Source organism: Crocodylus porosus, unplaced genomic scaffold, assembly GCF_001723895.1.
Source record: "Crocodylus porosus isolate Cpor-Errol unplaced genomic scaffold, CroPor_comp1, whole genome shotgun sequence".
Taxonomy (NCBI): Eukaryota; Metazoa; Chordata; order Crocodylia; family Crocodylidae; genus Crocodylus; species Crocodylus porosus.
The window spans coordinates 38895537-38913221 of record NW_017728907.1 but is presented as its reverse complement, the minus strand read 5'-3'; the positions used below and the strand labels follow the sequence as shown (position 1 = coordinate 38913221).

At 37.9% G+C, this 17685-nt stretch overlaps 1 protein-coding gene across 3 annotated transcripts in view; it reads right to left on the bottom strand.

Moving 5' to 3' along the window:
- TTLL7 (tubulin tyrosine ligase like 7) overlaps positions 1 to 5142 on the bottom strand; it is an 82053-nt gene extending 76911 nt beyond the window's left edge. For all 3 annotated transcript variants that reach the window (XR_002100240.1, XM_019531196.1, XM_019531197.1), the window contains exons 1-4: positions 4964 to 5142; positions 4643 to 4774; positions 2582 to 2703; positions 626 to 693 (exon numbers count right to left, since the gene is read on the bottom strand). Coding sequence is in view for 2 of the 3 variants with exons in the window: in XM_019531196.1 (XP_019386741.1) it covers positions 626 to 693; positions 2582 to 2703; positions 4643 to 4774; positions 4964 to 4988 (347 nt within the window). In the remaining variant the exon portion in view is untranslated. The remainder of the gene's footprint in view (positions 1 to 625; positions 694 to 2581; positions 2704 to 4642; positions 4775 to 4963) is intronic.
- Positions 5143 to 17685: the final 12543 nt, after the last annotated feature.

Genomic DNA, 17685 nt, shown 5'->3' with positions numbered 1-17685 from the left:
GTTTGTTGTGGGTAGGTCTTGCTTGACCAATCTCATTTCCTTCTATGACCAGGTGACCTATCACCTGGACAAGGGAGAAGAGATTGATGTGGGTAAATATGGTTACATTTCTTATTTGCACTGCCAGCTCATCAACCAGTAAAAGCATGGTAGTTCCACTGAGTTCAAAGTAACTGCCAGTTTGCATCAAGTGAAGCTTTGGTTGACTACCTTGGATGGATCTAAATAATGGAAAAAAAAAATAATGACAGCTTTAGAAAAAGAGGTGTCACAAAGTAAAGGACAGTTTTCTTAATATAAACAATGAGATGCTTTATTACATGTATAAATATGATCTACACATGATTATAAGAGATAACCACTAGCTATTTTAAACAGATAATATGTTTTAAGGGGTCAGCCATTCATTCATATATTTAAATTATCTGCCCCACTAGTCTTGGTCTGCTAATGAATATACATGCGTGGATATGCTTACAGCTTAATTGTAATACACAGGCAGCCCCTTCCTTATTATGTGCACTGCTGAGCCGACAGAAATCCCCAAATTAAACTTGTCTGCACTCAAATCTGCATTCCAAAGATATTTCTTCTGTTACAACGGACAAAAATAATAATAAATTACTTGGTCATGTTTCTTGCTAAGAAATCCTTCCTACAGATCTCTCCCATTCCTGGAAAGTGGTTGATTCTCTGGAAAAAAAAAAATGTTAGAATTTTTATATTCTTACTTGTGCAATATCACAGATAAACAGTTTAAACATTAAACTAAATGTTCAATGAAACATTCAACAAATATATAAAGAGAATCAAGAGAGAAAAGAATATATTCCAAATTATGTTAGATATCTTCAAGAACTACCTAGATATTATAAATTGCATTCTGCTCTCCCACCAGATTAAAACCTGGATTTCTCTGACAATGTCTGTTCATGCGAGTTGCTATTCAGAAAGTTCTACGTGAATAAGGATGTTGTCAGAGACTTGCGAACAGAAAAATGACTATTTAGTCACAAATACTGCAAAGAAATACACTGATGATCAAGGATCTGGGTTTTCAGTTCACTGCAGGAAAGCATGGAAAAATGCAGGATTTCCTCCTTTAACAGAGAAAAACACGGATTTTTTTCTTTTAAAGGAGAACATCACGTATTTTCTCTTTTAGAGAAAAAAGAACACCAGAAACAGTGGGTTTCCCATTGCAGGCTGGCTGAGTCCCATCTGGCAAGGGGCTGCTTAGATCTGCAGGCAGTAGGAGGAGGGCAATCAAAGGCAGGGAGCATGTGGCAGCCAGGCAGCAGTGGATTGTAGTTCCTTCCAGGTAGGTCTATAGGGGCAGTGGGAGGTGGACGCTAGGTGCACAGGCCACACACAGAGGGAAGGGGGCACAGGCCATGCAGCAAGGGGAGAGGCATGTGGCTGCTAAGATTTCTGCACCCACAGTCAGATACAAGGCTCCAGCCAGGCTGGATCAGCTCCAGGAAGAAGCCGCCTCTGTGGCCATGGCCGCCAAGGCAGCAGTGGAAGCTCAACTCTGCACCACTGCCACTGCCCCTTCTATACCAGCCCGTGACAATGCAGCACTCCCTCCAGTGCCGGATCCTGCCTACTGAGCCCCAGAGGTGGCTCCTGCTTGGCTGCAGCCCCACACCCCACTGGGAGTGCAGAAGTCTAAGGATGCACCTGCCCCCCCACTGCATCGCCTGTTCCCCACTACCTTCCCCACACACCCAATCCCTTTCTCAGACACTGGTAGTAGGGGGCAGCAAGTCAGAAGTGAGGGGCACCAGAAGGGCTGGGGGGTGGGTGGAGGGGAGCTAAAGCTTGGGAGTGAGGGGCAATGGCAGAGGCAGGGGATCGGTATATTGGGGCTACTCAGCATCACAAAACAGTGTTGGAGACAGCCGCAGTTGAACTCACATCCTGGTGAGTGAAAGGGTTAGGGAGAGCTGATTTTCCATGATAAAAAACCCAAAATCAAATATCAAAATTACAGGTATTTAGAATTCATTTCATTATAGTGGCTGAGGCACTAGTAGGCTTCCAAACTGCTTTAAAATTGTACATATATCAATAAAATATTGTGTTCAACTGAAAAGCAATGGTGTGTGTGAGTGTGTGAGACAGCAAGCGTGTGAGAGAGATAGAGCAGTGTTTTATTTTAATCACAGAAAAATGCAGATTTGAGGGTTTTAATCTGGGAATTTGCAATTTTTAAACAGAGAAAACCAGGATCCCTGCTGATTATCTAACCGTTTCAAAGATAATAACATAAGTAATGTTTTTGCATTTTTAAACACACTGCTCAAACTCTTTGAATGCACACTTATAAACTGTAGGCTGAAGAACCTACAGTATTAAACAGTATTAAAGATTTGTAGGCCAAAGTCCAAGGGACAGAGTAACTTAATATTATAAAATAGGAATAGGACTCGGTGTCAAAATCTTTGAGGCAGTTTGACTGTCATCTCTGCTTTCCAGTCTCATGATGTCTGCAGCTGACCCAAAAAGGTTTCAAAAGACTTCAGAATAGAATAGTTTTTCTTACCTGATTCAGGACACCTAAGTAAGCTATACCTACCTGATAGTTTCTGAGCTCAGCAATCTTCTCCTGCTGCACAGCAGAATCACTCCATATAAGATTAGCTGTTTCATCTTCATCTCGCATCTTCACAAAGCCCATCTCATCTATTACTAAGCGAACTACAAGGGAATTATATATTTAAATTAAATTTAAATAATTTTAAGCAACCTACCAAATCTAAAATAAAACATTAATTTTCCAGTATAGAGACTCTTCCTTAGCCTCAATGCATCATTAGTGTAGAAGGCAGCAAAGTACATACTGCTGAATTTATGATACTCAATTTGGAAGGTCTCCATCTGCCTATTGCATAACTGTAATCAGTATCATCCAAGTTTATAATGTAGCTGGAAACACATTTTAATCAGTGTAGGAACTGTAAAGAGCTTCTAGGTGGTCCAAAATTGTGTAATAACAATCCATTTGCACTTAAATGGATAAGACTTTAGCTTTCCCTTGGTATGTGTTAATTTTAAAGCAGCAATGACTATAGGTTCCACTGTAATCAGGAGATAAAGAAGGGTCCTAACATTGAGGATGTAATACTTAAAGCCAAGCAAGGGATTATTTTTATATATTAAATTAAAAAGAAGTCCAATTCTATAGCAAAAATAAGTAATGATGTAAGAGAGAAGATTTTTCTAATGAATTTGCAAAAGGGAGATGCTTTCCCTGTACTTTCCCTGCCTTTAGGTAAAGTTTTCAAAGATCTGTATGATACACTTGCTCCAATATCATCTCTCATGAGATGGGACCAGTCTCAAGATTTCCCTATCTGACAAACACACGCAGCTGGCCAAAGGTCCAGCTAAATATTCCAATGGCTATTAAAATTCGCTGCAATTCACTCAAGATTATACACACTTAAACATGTTTGTTCAGTGTTTTTGCACAATGAAGAGCACAGTTTAAGGGACAAAAATTTAACTGGTTCCAGATTAAATTTATTTTAAGTCCTAGATTAAGTGGCAAAAAAGGGAAACATATGAGCTAAACTGCAATCTGGGCCTTTAATAGATGCCCAGTTAGTTAAGTTTATCCATATTTAGATAACAATCATCTAAATACGGCTGAATTTAAAACTTATTCTCATTAAAGAGCAGTCACTTCAAGGATAAGAGGACCTATTATGATAACTAATGCCACTGAAATTCAGGACTCTGGCAGGACAGAAGTCTTCTCTTTGGCCAGAGATTGTAGTCAAGGTGGCACTGCACAGAATGAAGAGGGAGAGCTGAATATTTTTCAGTGACAACTGAGAATTCCACTGGCAAGGAAAAGCTTGTATCTCGAGACTGGCTTATTTATCCTTTTGGAAGATGTCACTAAAGCAAGCTCATTATAGGATATAGGATATAGAGGGGATATAGATATAGGAGATGTGTGTGCATGTGGGGGGGTCTGATCTAATTGTTTGTCATTAATCAACTCAGAGCAGTAACCACATCACCCAGTTAATTTTTCACTTTGTATTAGGCCAAAACCCAAAGTTATGTCACACTCAAAGTTTTTCTATTCTGAATCCAAAAAATACCTAATTTTGTTAAACCCTATTTTACCAACATCACTAAGATATAACGTAAAATTAATGTGATGGTAGACTCATGTGTAAAAAGAAATACATCTGTTTCCTTCAAGACTCTTGGCTATAATCATTATAGGTCCCTCAATTTAGCTTTAGAAAATTAGAATCGTCTTTATTCAAGACTTTAAAATTTTAACTAAATACACATATAACGTGTCATTGAGATTTTTTTCCCTAAGATTCCGTTTTTTAATTGCTTGTTGACACCTTAATGGCCTAAACCCACATAACACAACAGGATTTATGCCCCAAGCATTCAAGACTAGCAACTAAATATTAAACTATACTCGAAGCGATTCCTACGGAAAAAATATTCCTAAAGAAGTAATTCAACAGTCGCTTGAACCAAAGTCTACTGGAGGTCAGAGGGAGTCTTTTCATTGACTGCAATGGGCTTTATCTCCAAATTCTTGTCTCATGCCTTTTCACCTTCCCAACAGCTATTAATGTAATCAGACTCTGTAGCTTCCTACCAATTTCATATTTTGTGCCAGCAACATTTGCAGTGATGACTCCATTCTTTTTCTTCTTTCTGACTTTTCTTTTAATTGTGCTTTGATACGGCTGTTCTGAACTCAAAGTCAGGCGAGAGGTTCCTTGATTATCTTTAAAAAATAATAATAATAATCAGAAAGCAATGCATACAAAGGAAAACATCACAGTACACATAAAGCATGTGAGCTAGCCAGTAACAGTTATCTGATTTAAGCTAAACAGAAATTATAAGCATAAAGAAGCTGCATCATTAGTAAGTCATATTAAAAATATTAGATTCCTATAATTAGTTTTCATACCTCCTTCATTAGGCAAGGATGGCATTATAACTTCAGGTTGTACACAAGTAGAATCCAAATCCTGTTCCAAAGTCTCAGAAAAAAATATAGAGGCCTTCAAAAAGTCAAATTATTCAAAGCTCTTAACAAACCATTTAAAATGTCCAGATTTAGGAATTTTCAGTTATAGTAGAGATGGGAACCTGTGTTTTAAACAAAAGAAAAGGATTTTGTTATAAAGGATTGCCTGCTAAAATATAACTATACAGAAACTGGTGTAGAATTTTTTTACAATGATTTTAGAGAATTTTTCAAAACATGCAGATTTATTCACCAGAATGCAAATTCCTAAAATGTAGTTTTCTATTTCTGAAAAAATCATTTAGCTACATTAAAGCTAAATGTTTATAAGCTTCTATTTAATACATGGATAGCTTATGTATAAAAACACTTTAGATTAATATATTTGAGAGGTTGATATTTATTTTTAAATTCAGTTAATGCGAGGAAATTTATTCCTTGAAACTACACTGAAGTTAGAGTTCAGTTCCAACCATATGGTAATTTAAAGAACTAAAATAATAAAATACTGGTAAAGGTTCCAGTCACCATGAAGTGAAAAACAAATACTACTGAATTTATGTTAGATAATCAACATAATTTAATTTGAGGCCAAAACCTAATAACTATCAATTTGCATACAATACCATTTCATTTGTCTTATGTATTTACGTATTTAACATGTTTGTATTTTCTGAATATTAAATAACTCTGAATTGCATGGCTTTATAATACTTATTTCCTATATAATATTATTTCTTTCAACTTTAACTCCATGTTATTACAAGTTTTGCCTAGGAACACTGCATGACATTGAATTTTATGTATTAAAATGATTTTAAGAGTAATTCCTGCACACCAGACCATCTGGCAAAAGGTAAATAAATGTATCCTCTGAAAAAGGGTAAACACACTGATGTAAATATTTTGTTGCATACATTCAATCATGTTTCCTAATCACATAAAAGTTTATAATGATAAAAGAAGGCCTTGTCTGGCAGGATGCCTGAAGCAAACCTACAAATTCTGCATGGAAAAAATAACTTAATACTTGAGGCTATTTCTACAGTTTTAAAGCTTTTTAATTTTTTGTGCAATAGTGAGCATAGTTAAATATTCTCCATGCTGGCTTAGCACAATATACAATTTAACGTGTAGTACTTGCAGAAACTATTTAAAGCAGCTGTAAACAAAACTAGAAGCATTCTTCTGCTTTATTTAGCTTCACTCAAGGATGAATGTTGTGTGATAATAAAATACAAATTTCTAAAGCTAAAGCAGCATACATGCTTTAATTCATGTATATTATACATCACACAAATAAACACAACACTACACATCTACTACAAAATATAAACAAGTACATTCAAGTAAAATGAAAGCTTTGATTTAAAGTTTGTTTGTTCCACGGTCCTTTCTTCAGGCTGCAGCTAAACTGCCAGTACTACTCTGTGAAACCAGTTGGCTCAATGAGCTGCATAAGATCCAAATCAGGGCAGAATTTCATCCAGAATATTAACTATGAGTTCTCTTCCTCCTGTTTTAGATGCAATCATGATACACTTCATAAACATCTTTAGACAAGTGAGGATGAAAACACTTTAATAGCAAAAATAATAGTAAAAATCCACAAAAAACAAGATGCAAGATTAGTTCTCAATTCAATTTAGGGTTTACCTATAAAATTCCCACTCATGTAACTGGATTAAGAGCAGCACTAGAATGATGTTTATGATTGAAGCTAATTTGAGAGCTGCTAGAAGTCAGATACCACTTCGAACTCCAGTGGTATCAATGAAATCGTACCAGCAATATGAAACCTGAAATCTTACCCTTGGCATCTATCCAAAATGCTAGTGACAGACTTTTTACATGTAAATCATGGCAGAAAGTGGTTAAGATATAAGGTACAGGTGTACATTTTTATAACATCTGATCTCTGCTGGAAATTTTTGTGATTGGATGAAAAATTCAAGATACCTTGGTGGTTGATTGTTCTAAACAACATCAGCCAAGAAAGTGGTCAGATGATTCTACTGCCCAATGCCATGTAAAAACTGTACGCAGGAGGGGAGTACTCTCTCTCTTAGAAGACAATACTAAAGCCAAAAAGTACTGACTACAATGACTCATTGGCCTCTGCTTCTGTTTCTCAGGCTCAGAATACTGCCAGAGTACAGGACATGTTTTGTTTTTGTTGATGAAGCTTCAAGCATTTCTATTCACCAATTAAGGACTTGGAAAACACACACACACATTCCTAGCAGTTGTTCATCATCTGTGCTTGCTAAAAATTGCATCAAATTTGGACAAATGTCTAGTAGCCTAATAATACTACTTAAGAAGCACCAAACTTTACTAATACAATACAACTTAAATGCTAATTGATTGCAAATTGGTAACCATTTACACAATGGCAGGAGCCAGTTGACACAGCTTTGTAGTTATTTATAGATTTTCCTAAAACAATGGCATGAACAGTAAAATGATATAATTATATACTTACAAAATTACATAATTTGTGGTTATTGGTAAAAGCATACAATTACATTACACAAAAGTAAACTGAACATAATATATGATGATACAAAAAACTGATAAAATAAAGCAATATTAAAGAGAGTAGAAGAAAACTAAGGAATCCCATCTGGCCTTTATTCTTTGTGTAAGCAGCACAAGTACACCTACTGAGCACAGCCCAGACTGTAAATTGCTAGATTAGCCAAAGTTTTTCTTCATTAGCCCAATACTTAGCATCTTCTACTAAAGGAGATATCCATTTTCCTCTTATTTCTTCAAAGAACAAATAAGACCACAAAAAGTCATCATCTCATTCTTCCTGCAAGAACATATCCTGCCCAAATGTGGGGTCTCATGCCATTTGCCCATGACAACTGCAGTTCTCATTAGAGCGAATCCCAACCTAGTAATGTTCTCATGTTGTTTGTGGCTTTGTACTTCAGATAGATATGTTTCTAGGTCAAAGAAGTGCTTTAATCTCAAAAAGGAGAAGTGTTAGAAAATCTCACTACCTGCATACCCATCTGTATGCTGTCCTCTTTAATTCTTAAATGTATATCTTGTTTTAAATACGGGGAAAATACTGGGTCAGTAGCAGTCAGTACAGTTCCAAGGTCATTTGTTGGATGAGAGTATAAGTGTTATTTAACTATTCAAATAAAGGTTTATTTGGAAGAAAGAAGAGGCTTTTTAAAATGCACTTCTCGGGGTATCCGAGTTAGCTTTGCCTCTCCCTCCTTCCCTCCCCCACTACCCCATCATTCTTCACAGGCAAGTTGGTAGTTACTATAATAAAAGGCTACTGGTCTTCCACACCTCGCATGCCAGAGCATCTCTAGGAAAATAAGTCTCTAACTTACTATAAAAGGGCTTGTATTGAACATCGCAAGAAAGGGACAAAGTTAATTCATTATTTAATGGACCAGAATCTGCTCTCATTTACAGTAATGTAATTTAATATCTTCTACTCTGCAATTGGGTAATTGAGAGCTAAATTTGTACTAAATGCCCCACTTAATTAAGCTGATTGGGACATTCAGCACATCTGACTGCAACTGATGGAAGAAATGTGCAGGTAACCTTTAATGCTTTTTATGCATGGTTTACTTTTGTGGTTACATGGCTAAGAGAAAACAGATCTATTTAACTAGTGCTCCTCAGAAATATCTATTTATTGATCCTCGAAATAAACCTTTTGCTAACACAATTATGGATTACATAATTTTCACCATTACAGTTGCTCTTCAATAGATTTCATGATGCTCTTCAATAGATTTCAAATCTTGTTACAAAGAACAAAAATAATCTTTTTGTGCAATCTTTGTTACTTCTATTCTTCCAGGGCAAAAAAATATTGCTACTATGCTGTACATAAAACTCAGCCTGTACAATTTTGCCTTTAATAGCCATTGCTCCAAGTTGATTCTCCAAAGGAAATTTAGCTGTATTTGCACTTGAAAACATATATATGAACATTAATGCTGTTTTGAAATTCCTTCACTTGTCTGAAATCGTTTAGTTTTAGGACATGATCTCCAAACAACTGTTTCATTTAATTCTGTTCATTGTTTCATCCAGACTTATCACTAAAAACTTGACATGATTGTTACAGACCTCTCATAGGAAAGTAGGGCTGGAAAGGACCATATGAGGTCATCTAGTCCAACCCCCTGACTCAACCATCTCTGTCATGTGCCTATTTAACCTGTTCTTGACAATTTCCAGTGATGGAGATTCCACAACCTCCCTAGGTAGCTTGTTTTCAATGGTTAATCATCCTCACAGTAAAGAAAGATCCTCCAGATCTCCAACCTACATTCCCTCTGCTGCAATTTGAGACAGTTGCTCCTAGTCCCACTTCCTATGGCCACAAAGAATAGTGCATCTCCATCCTCTTTATATTCAGACTTCAAGTATTGGAAGACTTATCAAGCCCCACCCCTTCCCTTCAGTCTTCCTTTCTCCAGATTAAATAGTGCTAGTTCTTTCAGACTTTCCTCATGTCACATTTCCCAGGTCTCTAATCATTTTTGTCACTCTCCGCTGAACTCGTCCTAGTCTGTACACATCTTTCTTAAAGTGTGGGCCCAAAACTGGACACAGCATTCAAGGCCTCATCAGTGCTGAATAGAGTGAATGAACTGATTTCCCTGATTTGCAAGAGACAGCTTATACAACCCAGCATGTTGCTGTTCTTTCAACAAGTGCACAATTGGCTCATATGCAACCTATTATGCACTGTAACACCCAGGTCCTTTTCTTCAGTACTGCAGCCTTGCCAGTCTTCCCCAGTCTGTACATGTAATAATTTTGTCCCAAAAGCAGGATTTGACACTTTTCGTTGCTAAATTTCATCTTATTGATTATGGACCATTTTTCCAGTTCATCCAGGTCATTCTGAATTCTAGCCCTACTCTCCTGAGTGTCAGTAAATTCATTCAACTTGCTGTCATCTGAAAATTAGTTAATCATGTGCTCAGGCCCATGATTTAGAAGCATTAATTAAGATGTCAAACAATATCAGATCAAGGACAAACAAACCCCTGGAGAACCCCACTGGATACCTCCTCCTCACTATGCATTGAGCCATTGAGGACTACTTGCTGAGCATGATGATCCAGCCAGTTATATACTCACCTTACAGTACTTTCATCTAGTTTGTATTGCCTAACCTTGTTAATGAGAATATTCTGGGAGACATGCTGAAAGCCTTGCTAAAGTCAAAGTATGTCATACACACTGCTCTGCCCCCAACCACAGACCCTGTCACCCCAGCACAGAAGGAAATCAAGTTCATCGGGCAGGACTTGCTCTTGGTAAATCCATGCTGGCTGTTCCTGACCACCTTGGTGCTCTTTTAGGTGCTTCAGAATAGATTCCTTGCAGACCGGCTCCATGATCTTTCTAGAAATTGAGATCAGACTGACTGGTCTGTAATTCCCCTGGATCTTCCCACTTCCCTTTCTAAAAAGATGGGCACTGTATTTGCCTTTTTTCAGTCATCCATGGCTTCACCTGACTTCCACAATTTCTCAAAAAAGGATCACCAATGTCTCTCAAGTTATCTTAGCCAATTATTTCAGTATGCTAACATGCATCCCATTCCGCCCTGACAAGTTAAAAAGATCTAGTTTCTCTAAGTAAACCATAACCTGTTCTTCCACTAATTTAGCCTGCTTGTCTCTTCCCTATCTTTGCTGCCAACTGCACTTGTCATGTGGTACCTGACTTTATTTGTGGAGACTGAAAAGCATTAAGAAAGGCATTACATACGTCAGGTTTCTCTGCATCATCCATAACTGGGTTGCCTTCTGCATTGTCATCACGATATAACATGTCTTTAGAAGTTTTGCTCATATGTCTTTTTAAGTCACATCTTCAGTTCTGAGTCAGAGGGAATGCTGTATAATATATAGAGGATGGTACATACTGTATTAACATGGAGCTCTGCTATTTGGCAAGTGCATAGTTCAGGAGGCCTGCAGTTCAATTCTGGCCCAAGGCATAACCAAGTTGGTGATCTAAGTCCAGCTACTGTTGCTGTCTTATTTTTTTGAAGAGGGAGATGAGAGTATTTAATGGAAGAAGGCAAGTTAGCTTATCTAACAGAAGATTAGAGCTAATAATTCTGTCTCTATTTTCTATCCTTCTATAATAGAGATCCATTTAATAACTAGTATTTGCTATTTTTCCGGGCAATTCATTAATGTATATATGATACCTGTCTTTTTGGAGTAATTGATATTCAGATGTGAGAACAAGCTACATGTGTACCAAAATGGAAATGATTGGGAAATCTGTAGCTAAAAGCCATGTAACACTAGCAAAATGTCTAAAGGGTTGTTTTGTTGCTGCTATTATGCAAAAATGCAAAAAATTACAATGAATCCCAAACAATATTAAATATATTTTGTACAATTTTTTATATTAAGTAAAATCCACACTGGTAAACATAACTATTGAACCACAGTTGACTTACAGAATGCATGCTGAAACTGAGACAAATATTAAAAACAAATGATGACTGGGAAAAATGTAATTTCCACAAAAACCCTGAAATGGAACGGTAAGCATTTACAGTTATATAAAGCTGGAGAAGTTAAAGCTACAATAGTCCTTTTTTCATAACTGTATATATTGAAACGAAATTATTTTTAGATATGAAAATATCTATGTGATTCCTTTACTGTGCTAGGAAAACAATGGGTTAATATGCTAGCAACACTGTTTTAACAAATGTATTGGGGTTCTGAGTATAGAGTGGCCCTTATTCTTAGTATGCAAGCAAAGTGACCCATTTGTTCACAGAAAAGGGAATCAACTGTAATGTCATAGTATCTTCACTATTAGGTTAAAGAAAAACAAAAAATGACTTAAACATAGACAATGGCATTATGAATTGATCCAAAATTTAGTGAAGTTAATGGGAACCTTTCTACTGACTTCAACACAGCTTTTGGATCCTGTACTAAAGCAAAGGGAAAGGGTTATTCATCAGTTATTCTGGCAAATATTAAAGCAGCTTAATGCATCAGAATTAGAATTGCTGGGCAGATAAAAGAAGCAACGGAATGAGAACTGACAGATCAATGCAGCTCTGAGATGAGATTTACATGATACATTGACACTGTTAGCAAAGTTTATCACATGTCCACTATATTTAAGTCTTACACAACTGATCTAAGATGCTAACTACTGTATAATATCAGTACGGTCAAGCTGGATCCGTGACTTACATTATGAACCTATGTTAGATTAATATGAGTACGACTTTTGACTTGCAGCCCAAATCAGGCAAGTACTAAAAGAGGCTTTGGATTATTGTAGTATAAATTCCAATAAATATCACTGTGGTGAGCAACACTGGAAGCAAAACCCTGAAAAATATTGATTGATATTATATACAGTTAAGGGAAAGACAAATTAGCACCTGAATCACATTAATGCTTAAAAAAAACCCCAAAAACAAAACAACCACACCATTCTAAGCTGGTTTCAAAATGTGATGCAACATAGACTCTGTTGCCTTAGTTACGGAAGGATGTCTTTGTTAGGGAAGATAAAGATATGTTACCCAAAAAGGAAAAATGAGTTGGTTGGAGGAGAGACTTCCTAGAGACACCATCCAATTAGTTATCCCCCAAATAAACTACTTTTTTATTATTCACTCGGATATTCAATTTATACAGAAATGTATTTGTTAATTTATGCATACATTTATACAATGTTGCAGGGTTTTTATGTTCATAGAAGCCTTAGCTTTTGTACACCTGAGTTTGGATGTAAATAGTTCTGCTTGTACATTTTTATCTTCTAATCAATACATATGATGATAATAAGTATATGTCCTTCAATGAATACAAAGGTTAAAGTTAATAGGAGCTATAAGGTAATAAATATTGCAACACGCAATTGTCAAAAATGATCTCTGCTTTATAAACTAAACAGTGTCACAATGCAACACGATGCAGAAGTGGGCAAAAAGTCATTTTAATCCTTTCACTGTTGCCCTGAGTAGTGACCATCATCTCATTGTGCTTTCATTTTCTATCCTCATGCATCCATTTCCCCAAAAAACTCTTCCCATCTCCTTTCTAAATCTAAATACCAAAGCTTGCAACAAAAAAGACAAGCCTTGGAAAAAAATAATCATAAGCTGGCTAAACACTAAGAAATAAGGATTGAACACAGACATGGACTTCATGACTCATTACAATTTACTTGATTCCTGCTAATCTCTCTTTACTTCAAAGATGTTAATGACCCTGTCCCCTTTTTTAATACTCTTGATCTTCCAACTAAATCAAATTATCCTTTCTTCTGCAATTTTCATGTCTTTTAGATACTTCTAGGAATGTTGTTTCTTTCCCCCAATTTCAGGGTCCTGCAAACTTTTTAGCCCCAGCTGTGCCTGCTTTATGCTCACACCTGAAAAATTCAATGCACTCAAAGCTTGTCTAAGTCTATCCCAGTTGTGCAGCTGGTCCAATAAAAGATACCACACCCACAAAAATCCTTAATTCCAACCCAAAATAAGCTTTCTGTTATAACTTCTAAAATGTCTTCCACTTTCTAGCACATGCTGAAATCAATTGTTAGTCTGTCCTCAACCTTCCATTACTCATAAAGAAACCCTAGAGTGAAGACATGTTCCAAATTGCCAGAAAAAAATAAATACTTCATAAATGTACATTTATATTGCCTTCAGCAGGCTACCACAATAAAAAATCCACAGCCAAAATAGAAGGCTGTAGCATAAAGCATCATGTTATATAACAAGGCATGCTTGTGTAGATTTCTATTTGTATAAGATGATGCAATTAAACTCTGAATGGAATATCAAACAACAAGACTGACAATCAGAATCCTGTCCAGTCAGATAAAAATCAAGAGAAATGCCAACAGGCTTCACCTGGGGGCAACAATCATAATATCAAAAACAAATAGTGCCAAACATACATTTCTTATCCCCCAAAACTAAACCAAGCAGCTACTTTGTTCGCATCTGACACTAACAATTTCACAGAACACCTAACCTACTCTGACTAAACAATATAAAATAGTGCCTTAGCCTGCCTGTTGTGACTGCTTCATTGTGCTCTTTTCCAGCACGGAACATAGACAATGCACCATAAACTACAAACTATAGTCCACTGCTTCAGTAAGTTTTGATAAGTACTGCAAGATGCTATCCAAGACAATTTTTTTCACAAAAAGTTGCTTCCATCCTTATACCACAAGTACAGTCCCACTGAACAACAAAGTAAGTTCTAATTATTGAAGCTAATTATCTCAGAAATGTAAGGAAATAATTTTACCTGTATTCTTTATCTGGCCATTTAAAATGATAGCATAATGATCTAATGATGTCTTGGGTGTTTATTATAATGCGTATCACAGGCAGCTCATACATCACGTCACCTAGGTCTATTCTACTATTACCAGTGTTGGCATATATAGACAGGCAATTTATTAATGTATGTATCATACCTGCCTTTTTGGAGTAACTGATATTCAGATGTGTACCATAGATAGGTAACTGCTAGTTTTAAATCAAATTGCAATTTTCACACTTAACCACTGATAGAATGATGCTTACTTCCTTTGCAAAGTAGTCTAAGGCAACGAATTATTAAGTACTAGGTGCTATTACTGTTATTTCCAATTGTGTACTTTGAAGCAGAATTGAGCCTTGCAACAAAACAGAAGTACAGCTATTTAATTCTATCTGTATTTTCAACCTCTCATTTTTAAATCAGAATCTCAGATGACTGGTTCAATACACTTAATAATGAAAATAACTACAGGCACAAATACAGAATCAACGAGACAGCTTCACACCTCATGGAAACTGACCATAGTATAATAGAGCCATTTTGCATTCTCAGTTGCATAGCGTAAAGTTCTTCCCCTAGTAAAGTTAAAGGGAGCTTCAGATATCAGCCACAGATGTTAAGGCCTGCTATGATTTTCTAGTTCAAAACAGGCCACAGAATTTCCTTAAGTGAATCATGAAACAAGACCCTTCATTTCTGTTTAGTGGAGAGTTGAACAAGTGGGTATCTTCAGTCATGGGTGCACAGGGAAAAGTGACTTGTCCCATCTTCATACCCTGGTCTAAAAATGGTGGGGGGGGAGGAGTTGAGAGAATCACAGAATGGAATGAAAAAGAATCTTACTTTACATGGAACACTGTCACCTTGCAGATTTCACTGATGGAAACAGGACAGTAAATACTAGAATTTTAACTCGACTAGGTACCTTCATGATCACCTATGCTATATACAAGGTTAAGAGCATGTGCTGATGGAGTCAGGGAAGAATTTCTCTCTCTATCCATGCACAGCAGCCCACATTTACCTCAAGTTCTAAGAGAACGGTTATTTAAGGAGATTAAAAATATCGTCATAAAAGGATAATTGTATAAAATGTGTAAAGCTGGTTTGTAATGTTTTAGTGGAGACTAAGAGACTCTTGACACACAAAACCAGTATCAGATAAGCTAAAACAGGCACTTAGTACTAACCCATTCTCAGATATTACTTCTAGGCTGTCACTCAGATGCAGAGGCATAGCAAACTCATTGAACACCTGTGACAGGGGGTGGAGCAAGGACAGGTTCTCTGCACACTGAATGCACCTGCAGCAATAGCAGCATCAGCAGTCCCACAGTGCAGACCCTGTGGGAGCCACACCTGGTAACTGATTTGAAACCCCTCCCTCCTCCCACCACGGTACATATATAATGTGTCTGGGGCTGTACAGGCTCTGGCAATAGCTTGTAGGGAGATGGAACACCATACCACTTGCCCCACCTGGCTCCCAATATATCGCTGGGTGTGGGGTTGTGCTGCCCAGCTCCTATGGCTGAGCACAGCAGAGCTTCCCCCTGCCCCAGCAAAGACTCCTGGACAAGCGAGGTGGGTCATGGACTTCTGGCACCCCCTCAAAAGCAGCACCAAAGCCTGATGCCCCGGTCTCACCTCCCCAGCACCCCAGTTACACTGCTACTCAGATAAATGTCTTATTCTTACAGATTCTATGGAATTCTCAGATCTTCATTAAGGAACAATAATCCATATTCAAGGTTGTAACAAAGCTTCCACCATACATGTAAATTTTGACCTCCTCCAAAGTCCTGCTCCCTATAACATTTAATAACCTAAATCGCTAGAGGTTTGGGCGGACAAAGCAAGAAAGCAGTAATGTTTTCCCATCTTCTCATCCCGTAGCTCTAGGCAACCTTTAAGTGCCCTCTCCCCATCTCACCTCCCACTGCTGGGACGAGAGCCCCTCTTACTGCCTGCGCTCTGCATATTGTTCTTGATATTAAGCTGATACATATCTGCCACATTGACTTCTTGGGACCACAGACCACGGAAATATGTTGCATGTTATATAGCAGAAAACTGCTCTAATACATGCTGGGACTGGCACACTGCCAGAAGGGGCTCAGGATCAGGAATACAAGACCACAGAGATGTGTGGTCGCTACTTTTAAACACCTGCTACACACACATGCACACAAGTTTTCCTCACCCCAACCCATTACCCCTAGCATTTCACAGGCTTGCACTGCCAGATCAAATATTGTATTTTCTAAATCCACTTGACTGGTTGTGAATCTGAGTTCTCATGCAAGCACATCAGCATGCTTACTAGTCTAGCACTCAGAATGGCACACACAGCATGTTGAAATATGGATTACCAGACATTACTTTGCAGCCTAAGAACCAGCATCTGATTCAAAGACATCCAAATTCTGTCTAGCAAGCATACTCATGACAACTATCTTTTACTGGTTCTCTGGAGTATGAAACAAACTAGGAAACTCTTGTACAAATCAATAAATTCCTAACCCACTACGCTAGTTTCCATGTAATTTTTTGCCATTGCTACCACCAGCTTAGCTCTACTGGGAGCAGCAGTACTTGTGCACAGTAGTAGCCACCTGGGCTAGGGACAGAAGTTACACATAAACCAGTTTAAATGATCTGAAACTGGTTTAAACCTGTAACAGAACAGAATCTCAGTTCACACAATGGCAGAAACTTGCTTAAAATAATCCTGGTTAAATATAGTATCAGGCTTAACTGATTTAGGCCATACCAGTTTATGGCAGTTCTGACCCAGACCCCTTCCTGGTTCAAATTAAATCAGAGACCCCCAGCATGCTTTGCAGCCCTGGGCTTGGCAGGGCTGTCTGCTCAAGCAGAGTAAGGATGGCCCCATCCCTCTGCTCCCTAACCTAAACAGTGGGAGCTGGCCAAGTAACCCCAGTCAGGTGCTTGTCTAATCTCCTTTTGAACACCTCCAAGGTAGGAGAAAGCACCACCTCCCTTGGAAGCCCATTCCATATTTTCACAACCCTCACCGTAAAGAATTTCTAGCTGACGTCCAACTTAAATCTACTCTTTCAGTTTACGGCCATTGTTCCCAGTAACTCCAAGGGGCACCCTGGTAAACAGAGTATCCCCTATTCCCTGTTGACCGCCCCCCCCTCCCCCCGATTAGTTCGTAGACAACCACGAGATCACCTCTCAGCCTTCTCTTAAACCCCTCTGTCTCCCCTCTCCCACCCAACACAGGACTCCAGCCCAGGTCTGCCTCGCTTTCTCCCCTGCTCACCGCTCTAGTGGCAGGGGGCATGGCCAGAACCAGCC